The 18618-nt window shown below is 42.2% G+C and overlaps 1 protein-coding gene across 2 annotated transcripts in view; it reads left to right on the top strand.

The window, feature by feature from the left end:
- Positions 1-18618, top strand: part of LOC138673069 (amine oxidase [flavin-containing] B-like) — a 160905-nt gene that overhangs the window by 99755 nt on the left and 42532 nt on the right. For both annotated transcript variants that reach the window (XM_069761650.1, XM_069761651.1), the window contains 3 exons: positions 2424-2477; positions 9625-9682; positions 12829-12926. In XM_069761650.1, the coding sequence (XP_069617751.1) occupies positions 2424-2477; positions 9625-9682; positions 12829-12926 (210 nt within the window). The remainder of the gene's footprint in view (positions 1-2423; positions 2478-9624; positions 9683-12828; positions 12927-18618) is intronic.

Here is an 18618-nt window from a genome sequence, read left to right on the forward strand (position 1 = left end):
TTAAAAAGTCAAATGGCGCTCCTTCCCTTCCGAGCCTTACCATGTGCCCAAACAGTGGTTTACCCCCACATGTGAGGTATCGGTGTACTCAGGAGAAATTGCCCAACAAATTTTATGATCCATTTTATCCTGTTGCCCATGTGAAAATGAAAAAATTGAGGCTAAATTAATTTTTTTGTGAAAAAAAAGTACTTTTTCATTTTTACGGATCAATTTGTGAAGCACCTGGGGGTTTACAGTGCTCACTATGCATCTAGATAAGTTCCTTGGGGCGTCTAGTTTCCAAAATGGGGTCACTTGTGGGGGAGCTCCAGTTTTTAGGCACACGGGGGCTCTCCAAACGTGACATGGTGTCCGCTAAAGAGTGGAGCCAATTTTTGATTCAAAAAGTCAAATGGCGCTCCTTCCCTTCCAAGCCCTGCTGTGCGCCCAAACAGTGGTTTACCCCCACATATGAGGTATCAGCGTACTCAGGACAAATTGGACAACAACTTTCTTGGTTCAGTTTCTCCTTTTACCATTGGGAAAATAAAAAAATTGTTGCTAAAAGATAATTTTTGTGACTAAAAAGTTAAATGTTCATTTTTTCCTTCCATGTTGCTTCTGCTGCTGTGAAGCACCTGAAGGGTTAATAAACTTCTTGAATGTGGTTTTGAGTACCTTGAGGGGTGCAGTTTTTAGAATGGTGTCACTTTTGGGTATTTTGAGCCATATAGACCCCTCAAACTGACTTCAAATGTGAGGTGGTCCCTAAAAAATGGTTTTGTAAATTTCGTTGTAAAAATGAGAAATCGCTGGTCAAATTTTAACCCTTATAACTTCCTGGCAAAAAAAAATTTTGTTTCCGAAATTGTGCTGATGTAAAGTAAACATGTGGGAAATGTTATTTATTAACTATTTTGTGTCACATATCTCTCTGGTTTAACAGAATAAAAATTCAAAATGTGAAAATTGCGAAATTTTCAAAATTTTCGCCAAAATTACGTTTTTATCACAAATAAACGCAGAATTTATTGACCTAAATTTACCACTAACATGAAGCCCAATATGTCACGAAAAAACAGAACCGCTAGGATCCGTTGAAGCGTTCCTGAGTTATTACCTCATAAAGGGACACTGGTCAGAATTGCAAAAAATGGCAAGGTCTTTAAGGTCAAAATAGGCTGGGTCATGAAGGGGTTAAATCATCCCCCTTTCGCCCCATCCAAAATAAAAAAAAAATAAAAAAAATCAAACATACATATATTTGGTATCGCCACGTTCAGAATTGCCCGATCTATCAATAAAAAAATCATTAATCTGATCGCTAAACAGCGTAGAGAGAAAAAAATATAAAAAAACGCCAGAATTGCATTTTTTTGGTCGACGTGACATTGCATTAAAATGCAATAACGGGCAATCAAAAGAACATATCTGCACAAAAGTGGTATCATTAAAAATGTCAGCTCGGCACACAAAAACAAGCCCTCACCTGACTCGAGATCCCAAAAAATGGAGACGCTGCGGGTATCGGAAAATGACGCAATTTTTTTTTTTTAGCAAAGTTTTGAATTTTTTTCACAACTTATATAAAAAATAACCTAGACATGTTTGGTATATATTAACTCGAAATGACCTGGAGAATCATAATGGCAGGTCAGTTTTAGCACTTAGTGAACCTAGCAAAAAAGCCAAACAAAAAACAAGTGTGGGATTGCACTTTTTTTGCAATTTCATCACACTTTTTTTTCCCGTTTTCTAGTACAAGACATGGTAAAACCAATGGTGTCGTTCAAAAATAAAACATGTCCTGCTAAAAATAAGCCCTCACATGGCCAAATTGATGGAAAAATAAAAAAAGTTATGGCTCTAGGAAGGAGGGGAGCGAAAAACGAAAATGCAAAAACGAAAAAGGCCTGCGTCTTGAAGGGGTTAAACTTTTTAAAAATATTTTTAGAGATTTGATTCCAAATTTTATGCTTTATTAATATTACTATTTTTTTCTGCTTTTAATTTATACTTTATTTTTTAGTCCCCATAGGGGACTTGAATTTCTAATCTATTATAGTATTGCAATACATTAGACAAATCGTAGTCTGCAGACTGTTATAGAGCTTCACAAAAGTATTGTCTTGGCAGCGACAGGACCTGCCACCAATGATGCAGGCAAGATCATACGGCTTAAATGCTGATGTTAGTGATTGACTTTTAGGGGCAGACACAGGTTTTGTAACACAGCTAGTATCCGGCCTGTAAATTGCTCCTGAGCCTGCTTCACACACTTTGACCCACTCAAAGATGTATATACCTTCATTCAGCTTTAAGGTATTCAATTTAAAGGTCCTTGACTGTTTCTAATTTGGCTTGCAACAAAAATATGGAAAGATAATATAAAAAATTATTATACATTCAATTGCTCTATTTAATTGTCATTTTTCTCATAGATTTATTTTGGCAAGGAAAGCATCGTTATTTGCAAATCTGAGCAAGGAGGAAAGGTATTTTTGGTTTGGGTATAATATAATGTAAAATTGTTTCAAAGGAATTGTCTCCTTACAGAATTGATCATTGTAAAAAAAACAAGCTAAGAATAACACTACCTGGCTCTAGCACTATCTCTTTCCTGCTATCCCAGTCTCTGTTGTTTGTCTGTAGCGCTGAGCTCAGTGGCTTTGCCTGTGTTGGAGCCCCTAAACTCTCTGATTGGCTGGAAATGTTAATTCTGCATAGTGACACCATAGATTGGGGCAGTGGCAAAGAGCCAGCAGTGGCCCGAACCAGGGAGGGTAAGAAATATTTGGTTTGTTTTTGTATAACTACTGCAACTGATAGCAGAATGTTTTCTGAAAGGAAGAAGCAATTCTGGGTTTTCCTGCACGTGGGGCAAAAATTCAGTTTGGTGCATCTGCTATACATAGCTTAAGTGGTTTAGTGTTATGATCTGGTGGTTTAGGAACAACATTAGACAAGCTCTGAAGGAGCCCTCGGCACAGCCTAAGATCTAACTTCCCCTAAAGATGGAAACAGGAAACCTATCTTGCCTCAGAGAAAATCCCCAAAGGAAAGACAGCCCCCCACAAATATTGACGGTGAGAGGAGGGGAAAATAACATACGCAGAGATGAAATCAGATTTTAGCATAGGAGGCCAGTCTAGCTTGATAGATAGGACAGGAAAGGATACTGTGCAGTCAGTATAAAAACTACAAAACAATCCACACAGAGTTTACAAAATCTCCACACCTGACTAAAGGTGTGGAGGGTAAATCTGCTTCCCGAAGCTTCCAGCTAACAGAAAAAATCCATAATGACAAGCTGGACAAAAATAGAATGCACCGAACAATAAGTCCACAACATGTGGACTGAAATGAGCAAAGCCAGAACTTATCTTTGCAGAACTGGTCAGGAAACCAGGATAATCCAAGCAGAGATGTGAATCCAGCCTGAAAACATTGACAAGTGGCATAGGCTGAAGACTAGAGCCAGGTTAAATAGCAGAGCCAGGAGAGACGATTAGTGAAAGCAGCTGCTAAAGCTAAACCCAAGGAGCGGCAGTTCCACTCAAAACCACCAGAGGGAGCCCAAGGGCAGAATTCACAAAAGTGCCACTTATACAACCACCGGAGGGAGCCCAAGAACGGAATTCACAACAATACCCCCCCTTGAGGAGGGGTCACCGAACCCTCACCAGAGCCCCCAGGCCGATCAGGATGAGCCAAGTGAAAAGCACGAACCAAATCGGTAGCATGGACATCGGAGGCAACAACCCAAGAATTATCCTCCTGGCCATAATCCTTCCACTTGACAAGATACTGGAGCCTCCGCCTCGAAAAACGAGAATCCAAAATCTTCTCAACCTCATATTCCAACTCTCCCTCAACCAACACCGGGGCAGGAGGGTCAACCGAGGGAACAACGGGCACCACATATCTCGGCAACAAAGATCTATGGAAAACATTCTGAATGGCAAAAGAGGCTGGAAGAGCCAAACGAAAAGAGACCGGATTAATAATTTCAGAAATTTTATAGGGACCAATAAACCGAGGCTTAAACTTAGGAGAAGAAACCTTCATAGGAACATGACGAGAAGACAACCAAACCAAATCCCCCACACGAAGCCAGGGACCAACACACCGACGGCGGTTGGCAAAACATTGAGCCCTTTCCTGAGACAACGTCAAATTGTCCACCACATGAGTCCAATTCTGCTGCAGCCTGTCCACCACAGAATCAACACCAGGACAATCAGAAGGCTCAACCTGCCCAGAAGAAAAACGAGGATGAAAACCAAAATTACAAAAGAAAGGTGAAACCAAAGTAGCCGAACTAGCCCGATTATTAAGGGCAAACTCGGCCAACGGCAAGAAAGACACCCAATCATCCTGATCAGCAGACACAAAGCATCTCAAATAGGTCTCCAAGGTCTGATTAGTTCGCTCAGTTTGGCCATTAGTCTGAGGATGAAACGCCAAAGAAAAAGACAAATCAATGCCCATCCTAGCACAAAAGGCCCGCCAAAATCTAGAGACAAACTGAGAACCTCTGTCAGACACAATATTCTCCGGAATTCCATGCAAACGAACCACATGCTGAAAAAACAATGGAACCAGATCTGAGGAGGAAGTCAACTTAGGCAAAGGTACCAAATGGACCATTTTAGAGAACCGGTCACAAACAACCCACATAACAGACATCTTCTGGGAAACAGGAAGATCGGAAATAAAATCCATGGAATAATGCGTCCAGGGCCTCTCAGGGACCGGCAAAGGCAAAAGCAACCCACTAGCGCGGGAACAGCAAGGCTTGGCCCGGGCCCAAGTCCCACAGGACTGCACAAAAGCACGCACATCGCGAGACAAGGAAGGCCACCAAAAGGACCTAGCAACCAAATCTCTGCTACCAAAAATCCCAGGATGACCAGCCAACACTGAACAATGAACCTCAGAAATGACCTTATTTGTCCATCTATCAGGAACAAACAGCTTTCCCACTGGACAGCGGTCAGGCCTATCAGCCTGAAATTCCTGAAGCACCCGGCACAAATCAGGGGAGATAGCAGAAAGAATCACCCCCTCCTTAAGAATGCCAACCGGCTCAAGGACTTCAGGAGAATCAGGCGAAAAACTCCTAGAGAGGGCATCAGCCTTAACATTCTTAGATCCAGGAAGATACGAGACCACAAAATCAAAACGTGAGAAAAACAGGGACCATCGAGCCTGTCTAGGATTCAGCCGCTTGGCCGACTCGAGGTAAATCAGATTCTTTAGATCGGTCAGGACCTCAACGCGGTGTTTAGCTCCCTCAAGCCAATGTCACCACTCCTCAAACGCCCACTTCATAGCCAACAACTCCCGATTGCCGACATCATAATTGCGTTCCGCAGGCGAAAACTTTCTGGAAAAAAAAGCACACGGTTTCATCAAAGAACCATCAGACTCCCTCTGAGACAAGACGGCCCCTGCCCCAATCTCAGAAGCGTCGACCTCAACCTGAAAAGGAAGAGAAACATCCGGTTGACGCAACACAGGGGCAGAAGTAAGTCGGCGTTTAAGCTCTTGAAAGGCCTCAACAGCCTCAGAGGACCAATTTGTCACATCAGCGCCTTTCTTCGTCAAATCAGTAAGGGGCTTAACCACACTGGAAAAGTTGGCAATGAAACGGCGATAGAAATTAGCAAAGCCCAAAAATTTTTGAAGATCGTTCACAGATGTGGGTTGGATCCAGTCATGAATAGCTTGGACCTTAACAGGATCCATTTCTATAGACGAGGGAGAAAAAACAAAACCCAAAAAAGAGACCTTCTGAACTCCGAATAGGCACTTAGACCCCTTCACAAATAAAGCATTATCACGAAGGATCTGGAACACCATCCTGACCTGCTTCACATGAGACTCCCAATCATTGGAAAAAATCAAAATATCATCCAAATATACGACCATGAATTTATCAAGATAATTGCGGAAAATATCATGCATGAAAGACTGGAACACAGATGGAGCATTAGAAAGCCCAAATGGCATCACAAGGTATTCAAAATGGCCTTCGGGCGTATTAAATGCAGTTTTCCATTCGTCACCCTGTTTAATACGAACAAGATTATATGCCCCTCGGAGGTCAATCTTAGTAAACCAACTAGCCCCCTTAATCTGAGCAAACAAATCAGTAAGCAAAGGCAAGGGGTATTGGAATTTGACCGTGATCTTATTAAGAAGATGATAATCAATACAGGGTCTCAAGGAGCCATCCTTCTTAGCAACAAAAAAGAAACCTGCTCCCAATGGTGACGAAGAGGGCCGAATATGCCCTTTCTCCAAAGATTCCTTAACATAGCTCCACATGGCGGCATGCTCTGGCACAGACAGATTGAAAAGTCGGCCCTTAGGGAACTTACAACCAGGAATCAAGTTAATTGCACAATCACAGTCCCTATGTGGAGGAAGGGAACTGGACTTGGGCTCTTCAAATACATCCTGGAAATCCAACAAAAACTCAGGGACCTCAGAAGAGGGGGAAGAGGAAATTGACATCAAAGGAACGTCACTATGTACCCCTTGACAACCCCAACTAGTCACAGACATAGTTTTCCAATCCAGCACCGAATTATGTTCCTGTAACGATGGAAATCCCAGCACAACAACATCATGCAGGTTATGCAACACCAGAAAACGGCAATCCTCCTGATGTGCAAGAGCCATGTACATAGTCATCTGTGTCCAGTACTGAGGTTTATCCTTAGCCAAGGGTGTAGCATCAATGCCCCTCAAAGGAATAGGGCTCTGCAAAGGCTGCAAGGAAATACCACAGCGCCTGGCAAATTCTAAGTCCATTAAGTTCAGGGCAGCGCCTGAATCCACAAATGCCATGACAGAAAAGGACGACAATGAGCAAATCAGGGTCACAGATAAGAGAAATTTAGGCTGTATAGTACTAATGGTAACAGACCTAGCGACTCTCTTAGTAAGCTTAGGGCAATCAGAGGTAACATGAGCCGAATCACCACAGTAAAAACACAGCCTATTCTGACGTCTGAATTCCTGCCGTTCTATTCTAGTCAAAATCCTATCACATTGCATAGGTTCAGGACTATGCTCAGAGGATACTGCCATATGGTGCATAGCTTTGCGCTCGCGCAGACGCCGATCAATCTGAATGGCTAGAGACATAGATTCGTTCAAACCGGCAGGCGTAGGAAAGCCCACCATAACATCTTTAAGGGTTTCAGAAATACCTTTTCTGAAAATAGCAGCCAGAGCCTCTTCATTCCATTTAGTGAGCACAGACCATTTTCTAAATTTCTGGCAGTATAACTCTGCTGCTTCCTGACCTTGACACAGGGCCAACAGTGTTTTCTCAGCATGCTCTACCGAGTTAGGTTCGTCATACAATAATCCGAGCGCTTGAAAAAATGCGTCTACATTCAGTAATGCCGGATCCCCTGTTTCAAGAGAAAAAGCCCAGTCTTGCGGATCACCACGCAGCAAGGATATGATGATTTTCACCTGCTGAATGGGATCACCTGAAGAACGGGGTTTCAAAGCAAAAAACAATTTGCAGTTATTTTTAAAGTTCAAAAACTTGGATCTGTCCCCAAAGAACAAATCCGGAGTAGGAATTCTTGGCTCTAAAGCCGGAGTCTGGACAACATAGTCCTGGATATTCTGTACTCTTGCAGCAAGTTGATCCACACGAGAAAACAAACCCTGAACATCCACGCCAAAGCATATATCCTGCACCACCCAGATATCAAGAGGAAAAAAGAAGCAAACCAGAGCACAGAAAAAAAATGGTTCAGAACTTTCTTTTCCTTCTTTTGAGATACATTTAATTCATTTTTGGCCACTTGTACTGTTATGATCTGGTGGTTTAGGAACAACATTAGACAAGCTCTGAAGGAGGTGGTATCTGTACTGACCGCAGACCCTGAACCTAGCAGCGCAACTAGAAATAGCCGTGGGGGGTACCTGACGCTCCCTAGACCCCTCGGCACAGCCTAAGATCTAACCTCCCCTAAAGATGGAAACAGGAAACCTATCTTGCCTCAGAGAAAATACCCAAAGGAAAGACAGCCCCCCCACAAATATTGACGGTGAGAGGAGGGGAAAATAACATACGCAGAGATGAAATCAGATTTTAGCATAGGAGGCCAGTCTAGCTTGATAGATAGGACAGGAAAGGATACTGTGCGGTCAGTATAAAAACTACAAAACAATCCACACAGAGTTTACAAAATCTCCACACCTGACTAAAGGTGTGGAGGGTAAATCTGCTTCCCAGAGCTTCCAGCTAACAGAAAAAATCCATAATGACAAGCTGGACAAAAATACATTATCACAACCATCAGCAGTACATACTGTAAAAAACAATATTACAACCACCGACAGTGCAAAAATACATCACCAAAACCACTATTAGTACAAAAATTCATCCCCAGACAATCAGTAAATGAATACATCAAAATTAGTACAGCAATAAATTCTAATGTCCTTTCAAAAATACATTACATCACCAGAACCACCAAAGTTGTAGAAATGCAGAATTACAGCCACCATTAATACTGGACTACAACACCAGAACCAGCATCAATACAGGAATACATCACCAGAACCACCACCATCAGTACATGAATACATCACCAAAACCACCACCAGTACATGACTAAAGCACAAAACTTGTGCATCAATTGTAAGAACTACCATAAGTACAAGAATACATCACCAGTACCGCCAACAGTACAGAAATATAGCAGCACAACTATGACTAGTACCAGAAGACATCACCAGAACCACCATTATTACAGAAACACATTACCAGAACCACGAACAGTACAGAAATAGAGCATCACCAGAACCACCATCAGTACATGAAAACATCACCAGAACCACCATTAGTTCATGAATACATTACCAGAACTACCATCGGTGCATAATTACAGAAATCATGCTTATCACAGTGATCAATTGTAATATCAAGTTAGCCTTATGTACAATTGTATCGCATGAACCTAGAACACCGAGTATATCCATTACCATAAGTGAGAAGTTACTTGGAGTTGGTCTTATCAACCATCATCAGACTATAGATCATACAGGAATTAAAGTACTCATGAGACACAGGCACAACACAACTATACATCCAGCTGTCTTATAGTTGACATCTTCTCTGACTGGAGTCATTCTCTTTTTTTCTTCTCCATCTTGTGCAAATGCCATGATGAATTTTCACATCCACAGCTCACCTCTGCAATCTTCTCTCTGGTCTTCTGTGGCACACTCTGACACATTGCCCTTAAAAATAACAGTGTTATTAAAATGGCACTGAATACAAATATCATTTTTTAGATTGTACCCCCTCCTCATACTCCCACCCACTCTGTATACTCTCCCCTCTATACTGTACACTCACACTGTTCCCCATGCTGTCCCCTCTATACTGCCCCCCACAATATCTATCCTGGGCCCCCTCACACTTTTCTATTCTGCACCTTAGCCTCCTCCCTCCACCCTTCCCAGAAGAAACCTTTTGTGCTTCCAATCTAAAGTAACAGAGAGAGTTATTGTTTTATAGGCCTAATTCAGATATGAATGGAATTACTACAACAGTGTTTTCAGAAATTAAAATCCAAGATCTAACAAATGTTTTCTCATTAGGAAAATAAAAATATGTGAATACTATGCCAAAGTAATGGGAACTGAAGAAGCATTACATGTAAGTTATTACTGCCCAATGTATTAAATGTATAGTAAAATGCAAAATAATCATGAAATCAATCAATAGTAAATCCAGCTCCAGTTAAAAATTATTTAAAGTTCAAGTTTATTCTATCAGCAATAAAAATCAAATTAGTGAATAAAATAAATTGCAAAAGAGAAACACATAACCTATGCGTCTCAAACATGGCCACTGTGTGCTTTTATTTAGAGATGAGTGAATATCTTCGGCTCCCTCCTTATTCGACAAGCTACAGCCCTCACCAAAGAAGCTGCATCGGGAACCTGGCTAACTGGAGCGCTCCCGATGATCAGCTGTTCTGAGCCGCAGCTCATCTCTATTCTTAATCATAGCAAAGTGTAGCACATTATACAAAGTTTACATATAATCTATTATTTGAACAGCAACTTGGAGAAAATCACATTGAGTATAACATCCATTGATTAATTAGCAAGAAAGTGGGAAAAGTGTGAAGATTAACCCCTTCACAATCGAGCGATTTTTCATCTTTTCATCTCTGTTTTTTCCATCCCTTTTTCCAAGAGCCATCATTTTTTTTTTATTTTCTTCAGTAACATAAACGTATGAAGGATTGTTTTTTTCCAGGATGAGTTGCTCTTTTGAATAACACCATCCATTTTATCATGTGATATACAGGAAGCAGAAAAAAAGAAATTCCGAGTGCAGCGAAATTGCTATTCTGCCAATGTTTTTAGGGCTTGGTTTTTGCAGCATTAATTATATGATAAAAATGACCTGGCAATGTGATTCTCCAGGCCAGTATGATTATGAGGATACCAAACATGGCTACTTTCAATTTTATTTTGTTGTGAAAAAAATTGGAAATTCACCCTCCCCCCCTTTTAAAATTTTTTGGGCTGTATCACCATTTTCTCAGACCCATAGAGTTTTCAATTCACAGCAACGCCATCATGACAAGATATAAAATAAGGTTGCACTCTATCGTGCCAAAGCATGTCGAATATGAAATACTTGAAATATGAATAGCAAAATGGCTTTTGAACACTAGGAAAAGTATTTAAGAGACGCATTGCACAAAATTTGGCCAAATAGTGTGAAATCATCATGACAGGAACAAGGGTCTTCAATTGAGCCCTTGTCATCATGCTAACCCATTTGGTACCCCGATTGCTTCACCCCGGGCTGTGTGCTATAAATGCGGCTGTCAGAGATTGACATTGGTATTTAACCGATTAACAGTCGCTAGCGGAGCTCCGCTATACCTGCAGCTGCTAGAGGCAGATGACGTCTGATTGGCTGCTGAATAATACAGGTATCTTCTGAGCACGCATCAAAGTCAACGAGCAAAGATAATAAACCGAATGTGACCAGTAATTTCTTTATTCCAGATAACGGACAGAAACGTGATTATTTCCTTCCTACTGAAAAGTAAATAAGACATGACATAAAACACAGTAGGACATACAGTTTACTTTAAGGAGTAGTGGTAACGATATCATGTATCTAGCGGAGTTTCTCTTAATGTTCACATCTACTAACATGTTGCTTTTTACTCAAGACTACAGGCTAAGGAGAAAGGAAATTCCCTGCAGTCTATTTTCAAAATAATCCTACAGTTAAATAATAAAAGATGTGATCATTACATTAAAAAGACCCTTGTTATCTGTGTTTTTATTTTTCAGGTCACAAAGTAATAAGTAATTTCTCCAAACGTCTCTTTTTTTCTAAATAAAGTGAAAGGGCAGAAAGTGTTAGGCCGGAGTCACACTACAGCGAGATACGGCCGAGTCTCACTGGTTAAAACCAAGCTCTGGCACCGGCACTCCGGAGCGGAGCATGCGGCTCCATGTATTGCTGTGCGTCCGCACGCTCCGCTCTGGAGTGCCGGTGCCAGAGCTTGGTTTTAACCTGCGAGACTCGGCCGTATCTCGCTGTAGTGTGATCTCGGCCTTAGGGTGCTTTCTTAATGCGCTTTGTCACATTTGTTGGTCCTGTAGGGGCTTACTACTCAACCCCAATTCCCAGGAAAAACAGGATTCGGGCGCATGCGCCGACGGGACCATAGATGATAATAGTGCTGACAGAGTGAAAGTGCGCTCTTGCGTGCATCATTTTCAATCGTGTACGCCTATTGGAGGTGGACATAGTAGATCACATCTAGGTTTCTGTCTCCAGTAGGCGTATACACTAAAAAATGATGCACTTCAGAGCGCACTTTCGCTCTGCTGGCACCATTATGGGCTATGGCCCCATCAGCGCACACATTCAAATCCCGTTTTGTGGGGGGTTCAGACGTAAGCCCCGATGGGACCAATGAACGTTTGACAAAATGTAGTGTGAAAGCACCCTTAGGCCGGTTTCACACGTCAGTGGCTCCGGTACGTGAGATGACAGTTTCCTCACGTACCGGAGCCACTGACACACGTAGACACATTAAAATCAATGCATCTTTGCAGATGTCATAGATTTTTTGCGGACCGTGTCTCCGTGTGCCAAACACGGAAACATGTCAGTGTTCGTGGGAGCGCACGGACTACACGGACCCATTAAAGTCAATGGGTCCGTGTAAAACACGTACCGCACACTGCTCCCATAGGGGTGGAGCCGCATATTCATTACTGTAAATGAGCGGCCCCACGTGACCGCTCATACAGTAGAAGGTGCGGCCAGGACAGGAAGCAGTGCCAGCCAGCGAGGGAGCTGGGTGAGTATTTTAAGAACAGCGGGCGGGCGCACAGGGTGTGGGAGGGGCGTGGACACATAGATCTTTATTTTAAACATGATTATTCATATCTTCTCTACAGCAAACGCTGCTGCAGGGAAGATATGAATCGCGGTTTCAGCACCAGATGCAGGGGACAGCGCTAAACTTTAGCGCTGTCTCCTGCATGCTCCGTGTGGTACCCAGTGGGCACACGGGCGGCACACATGTGCCGCCCGTGTGCCACACTGATGTGCCACAGAAACGCACCGGCACACGGACACAGATAATTCCGGTACCCATTTTTCCAGTACCGGAATTATCTGGACGTGTGAGACTGCCCTTATTATGAGTGGATTCCATGTCACAAGATACTGCTGTAAGGGAATGTTGTGTTGGGGGCTTTTTATTTTTCCTCTTTATTTAACTATTGATAAACTATTCTAATTATTATTCATAGCCAGTGCACTATGAAGAAAAGGACTGGTGTAAAGAACAATACTCAGGCGGATGCTACGCAGCATACTTTCCCCCTGGAATTATGACTCAATTTGGAAGGTATGTATGTATAGAAGTTAAAATACACATGATAATATAACTGATTACTTATTCTGCTCTATCATCATTTAAAGGGAATCTATCATCGAATTTCGGCTACCTAATTTGAGATAGAGACCCTAATTCCAGTGATGTGTCATTTACTGGGCTGCTTGCTATAGTTTTGATAAAATCACTGCTTTATCAGCAGATGATTATCACTAGAGGACTAGTAAACCTGTTGCCATGTAGTCATCATATGAGCTCCGTAAAACCCTGCCTCCAACTCTGATTGGCAGCTTCCTGCCTATTCACAGTGTAGTCAAAAAGCTGCCAATCAGTGGTGTGGGCGGGGTTATACAGAGCTCAACATGCAGAGAACTGGGAGATCTGCAGCAGATAAAACAGGGATTTTATAAAAACTACAGAAAGCAGCCCAGTAAGTGGAATCAAGGTCTCTACCATTGCATCATGTTGCTCTCAGATGGGATAGCAAAATGCTGGTGATAGATTTTTTTTAAATTCTATTATATATGTATTTTCTAGATTAGTGAACATTATGCTAACCGCATAATCTCTACTAATCTATTTAATGTGCTACAGTTTCAGCCATCTGTCTATTTAAATTCAGCGATTGATAATGTTAACGTTTATTCTAGAGATCATACTCTGCTAATAAACTTACATATAAACTTACATATAGACATACTTGTGCATTATGTATTACACGACACCTGTTGTCTCATATGGCCTTCATAACCACTGTAATTACAGTAATACATTAAAATAAAGCCATATATATATATATATTTACTGTATATGCACGCATGCACCGTATGTGTGTATATATATGTACAGTACAGACCAAAAGTTTGGACACACCTTCTCATTTAATGATTTTTCTGTATTTTCATAGCTATGAAAATTGTACATTCACACTGAAGGCATCAAAATTATGAATTAACACATGTGGAATTATATACTTAAAAAAGTGTGAAACAACTGAAAATATGTCTTATATTCTAGGTTCTTCAAAGTAGCCACCTTTTGCTTTGATGACTGCTTTGCACACTCTTGGCATTCTCTTGATGAGCTTCAAGAGGTAGTCACCTGGAATGGTTTTCACTTCACAGGTGTGCCCTGTCAGGTTTAATAAGTGGGATTTCTTGCCTTATAAATGGGGTTTTGACCATCAGTTGTGTTGTGCAGAAGTCTGGTGGATAGTCCTACTGAATAGACTGTTAGAATTTGTATTATGGCAAGAAAAAAGCAGCTAAGTAAAGAAAAATGAGTGGCCATCATTACTTTAAGAAATGAAGGTCAGTCAGTCCGACAAATTGGGAAAACTTTGAAAGTGTTCCCAAGTGCAGTGGCAAAAACCATCAAGCGCTACAAAGAAACTGGCTCACCTGAGAACCGTCCCAGGAAAGAAAGACCAAGAGTCACCTCTGCTTCTGAGGATAAGTTTATCCGAGTCACCAGCCTCAGAAATCGCAGGTTAACAGCAGCTCAAATTAGTGACCAGGTCAATGCCATACAAAGTTCTAGCAACAGACACATCTCTACAACAACTGTTAAGAAGAGACTTTGTGCAGCAGGCCTTCATGGTAAAATAGCTGCTAGGAAACCACTGCTAAGGACAGACAACAAGCAGAAGAGACTTATTTGGGCTAAAGAACACAAGGAATGGACATTAGACCAGTGAAAATCTGTGCTTTGGTCTGATGAGTCCAAATTTGAGATCTTTGGCTCAACCACCGTATCTTTGTACGATGCACAAAAGGTGAACGGATAGACTCTACATGCCTGGTTCCCACCGTGAAGCATGGAGGAGGAGGTGTGATGGTGTGGGGGTGCTTTGTTGCTGACACTGTTGGGGATTTATTCAAAGTTGAAGTCATACTGAACCAGCATGGCTACCACAGATATGTGGATACTTCCTGAAGAAGAAGCCATGAGCTTTGAAACATGTTGAATAAACCACCCAAACAATTGATAACTATATCTGGATCCATCATTTGTCACAGCAGCACGGATTTTATCCACATTCATCTATTATAATGGTTCTGAGAGGTCGCAACGCCGACCTGCGGATCTGCAGCAGCTGACAACTACATGCTTTTACTTTGTACCACCAGGTGAGCAGTTCTCTCATAATTGATTGGAAACAATCCTGGGGATAAGACCCTATTTGCGCTTTTTTGTCTCCTACCTTTCTATACTACCAATTTGGATGATGCAATCCTTAACTTAAGGTTCTTAGTTGACAGCCAGACCAAGTGTCCTACCTTGAAGGCTGGTGCGGGTTTACGAAACTTATCAGCTGCTCTCTTATATTTCTCCTGAGCCGATTCCACCTGTTCTCTGGGAGAGTATAGCTCCGATGGCACAGTCCGAGACATCCACCTCTGCTATGAAGGCCAGTTCAGGGTTGGGATGCACTAGGATAGGTGCTGTGGTAAATTTACTCTTCAGGTGAGAAAATGTTTCTTGGGCTTGAGGAATCCAGGTGAAGATAGATCTTTTACAGGTAAGTTGCGTGACAGGTGACACTACCTCAGAAAAGTTCCTAATAAAACGCCTGTACAAATTGGCAAACCCGATGAAGCGCTGTACTTCTTTCACATTCTTAGGAACTGGCCAGTTCTTGATGGCTTGGGTCTTACTTTCATCCATACAAATTCCTCGTGATGACATTACATACCCCAAAAATTTAATCTCGGTCTGATGGAATTTGCATTTTTCAAGTTTGATATAAAGATGATTCTGTCGTAGGCATTCTAAGACCAACTTCACATGTCCATGATGTTCCTCTGTGGAGTTAGAAAAAACCAAAATATCATCTAAATAAATCACTACAAAAGTATCCAAGAGATCCCTGAAAATGTCGTTCACTAAATGTCGGAAAGTTGCTGGGGCATTACACAGACCGAAAGGCATGACTAAGTATTCAAAATGTCCATAGCGTGATCTGAATGTGGTCTTCCATTCATCCCCAGATCTAATACGGACCAAATTATAGGCCCCACGGAGATCCAGTTTAGAAAAAATGTTGTCATGCTGTACTTTTTCAGGGATCAAAGGCAGTGAGTAACAGTTTCTGATAGTAACCTTATTAAGCTCCCGGTAATCTATGCAGGGTCTAAGAGATCCATCTTTCTTCTTCACAAAGAAGATGGGTGCACCTGCAGGAGATGAGGAGTGGCGTATGAAGCCTTTGGATAAATTCTCATCAATATAGTCCTTAAAAGCCTTTAGCTCGGGCCCTGCCAAAGGGTAGATCTTACCAAAGGGTATACCTGCTCCTGGCAAGAGTTCAATTGGACAATCATATGGATGAAGAGGGGGAAGCTGGTCAGCATTCCTCTTGTCTCATACGTCGGCATACTCACGGTACATAGCTGGTAGCTCTGAAAGCGTTGAGGATCCCTCAGGAACAGCACAAGCTGCAACTTCTGGACCTATCTGTTTCTCTGGGAAGTGCAGCTCCTTGGTCTCCCAGTTAATTGTAGGGTTCTGAGCCTGCAGCCATGGCAGCCCTAAAATGATGGGAAAATGGAAAGAAGCGATAAGCATAAAAGACAGTCTTTCTTGATGATCTTTACCCATGAACACCTTCAAGGGTTCCGTCTCTTGATCCACTGGTCCAGTTTAACATGGAGCCATCCACAGTCTCCATCTGTACAGGAGTAGCCTTCTTCATGGGACGTATCCCCTGTTTCTGGGCAAAAGAGATGTCCATAAAATTGCCGCTTGCCCCTGAGTCAATCATGGCAGAGCTACACACCCATACCAAGTCAACCCAGAGTTTGATGGAGAGGGAGCAATGAGAGTTGTTCTTCTTACAGCTCAACTGGGATACTGTTGGGGAAACTTGAAAAATTGCTGCATTTATACAATCATTGGGCTTTGAAATAATGGAGTTTAAGTCCGAGAAGTCAGTATCTAAAGCTGCAGATCTCCCTAGAACTTGAGGTTCGGATTTGACAGATCCCCTTTCGCAGCACTCACAGTGTATGACTGCTGCAGCAGTCTTACGAGAACGGCTGGGGAAGCTTGTAATGAAGTGCCCTGACTACCACAATAGAAACATAGATTTTCTTTTAGTCAATGTTCTTTGCGGGCATCACTCACCCGTCTCTGTAAGGAGTCCACCTGCATCGGTTCAGGTTCTGGTTCCTGTGTGGTCCGGCTCACAGGCTCTTTAGCTGGGGAGGAAGGCAGGAAATGATTAGCACAATTAATTTCAGATCATCTCTCCTGTCTGCGTTCAGTAAGACGGCATCAATACAGATGCAGTAGTTAATAAAGTCTCCAAATGTGGTGGGAGGGTCGGCACGAGCAAGTTCGTCCTTAATCATTGGAGACAGTCCTTTACGGAAAATGGATGTTTTGCTGAACTGTCTCAAGTGGTATCAAGGGCCCATCTCTTGAAATCCAAGATATATGGCTGCTTCAGCTGTTGCACCTCGGTTTGGGTCATCAAAAACCTGCCCCATGGCTGAAATGAAAGCTTTAAAATTATTTAGACATTCATCCTCAGTCTCAATCAGGGGGTTTGCCCACATCACAGCTCTGTTGGAGAGCAGCATGATTATGGTTAGCACCTTGGATCGTTCAGAGATTAATTGTGAAGCATGAGCAGAGAAAAACAGTTTGCACTGATTAATAAATCCCCTAAATTTTTCCCGTTCACCGCCAAAATGGAAAAGTGGCAACTTTGGAAACCCAGAACCGGGGGGTGTGGATGGTGCCAGGACTCGTTCCTCCAGAGACTGATCCTAGTTCGCAATTCCTGCGTATTTTGTCCGAAAACTTGCAAATTGTGATTTTTGCTGGCTTGCAAAGCTGGTCTTTAAAGCCTGAATATCCGCAAGAATTTTATCAGTAACTCCACATAAGTCTTTTACACGAGCCTCCATCTTCCCAGATACTTTAAGGCAGAAAAGCTGGAAGAGAGAAAAGGGCGCACAATAGTGTTTACCTGTGGTAACACACCTGGCTGAAAAAAGAGAATGCACTCACCTGAAATGGTTGTGAGAAGTCACAACCACTGTCGTCACAGAATGTATAAATTAATATCTTCCCAGATCCTTTAAGATAGAAATGCTGGAAAAGAAACAAGGACGCACAATAGTGTTTACCTTTGGTAACACACCTGGCTGAAAAAAGGGAATGCGCTCACCTGAAATGCTTGTGAGAAGTCACAACCACTGTCGTCACAGAAGGTATAACTGGATATCTGGCATCCACGGTCCACAGCAGACTCGGTGTTCCCAGACCCAGCAGACACTAATGTTGGCTTCAGAATCCTGTCAAATATAAAATACAGTCTGTATAGAGTCTTGTGCTTGGAAACATAGAAGACACAGGCTTGTTTAAGTAGTTCTTGTATTACTTCATACAAGTAAGGGTTAACACAGTTGCAGGCAGGAGACAAGACAGGCAGGAATAAACCTTAACTCCATCTAGTCACAGAAACAGGTTAAAGGTTCACTCCCTACTTCCTTTGCCAATGTTGATGGTAAGCTGAGGGATTCCTGAGTCCACGCATATCCAATGATCTGAAGTTTATTCTCTGTCCTCCTTAGTACATGCCTGCACAAGGCAATCTTGCCTTGCGCAGGCGTGTACAATGAAGGAAAGAGAATGAACTTCAATCCAATATTGCAGCCAGCATGCAGCCAGCGGGTAAGGAAAGGGTGAATCAAAC

Source organism: Ranitomeya imitator, chromosome 3, assembly GCF_032444005.1.
Source record: "Ranitomeya imitator isolate aRanImi1 chromosome 3, aRanImi1.pri, whole genome shotgun sequence".
Classification (NCBI taxonomy): Eukaryota; Metazoa; Chordata; class Amphibia; order Anura; family Dendrobatidae; genus Ranitomeya; species Ranitomeya imitator.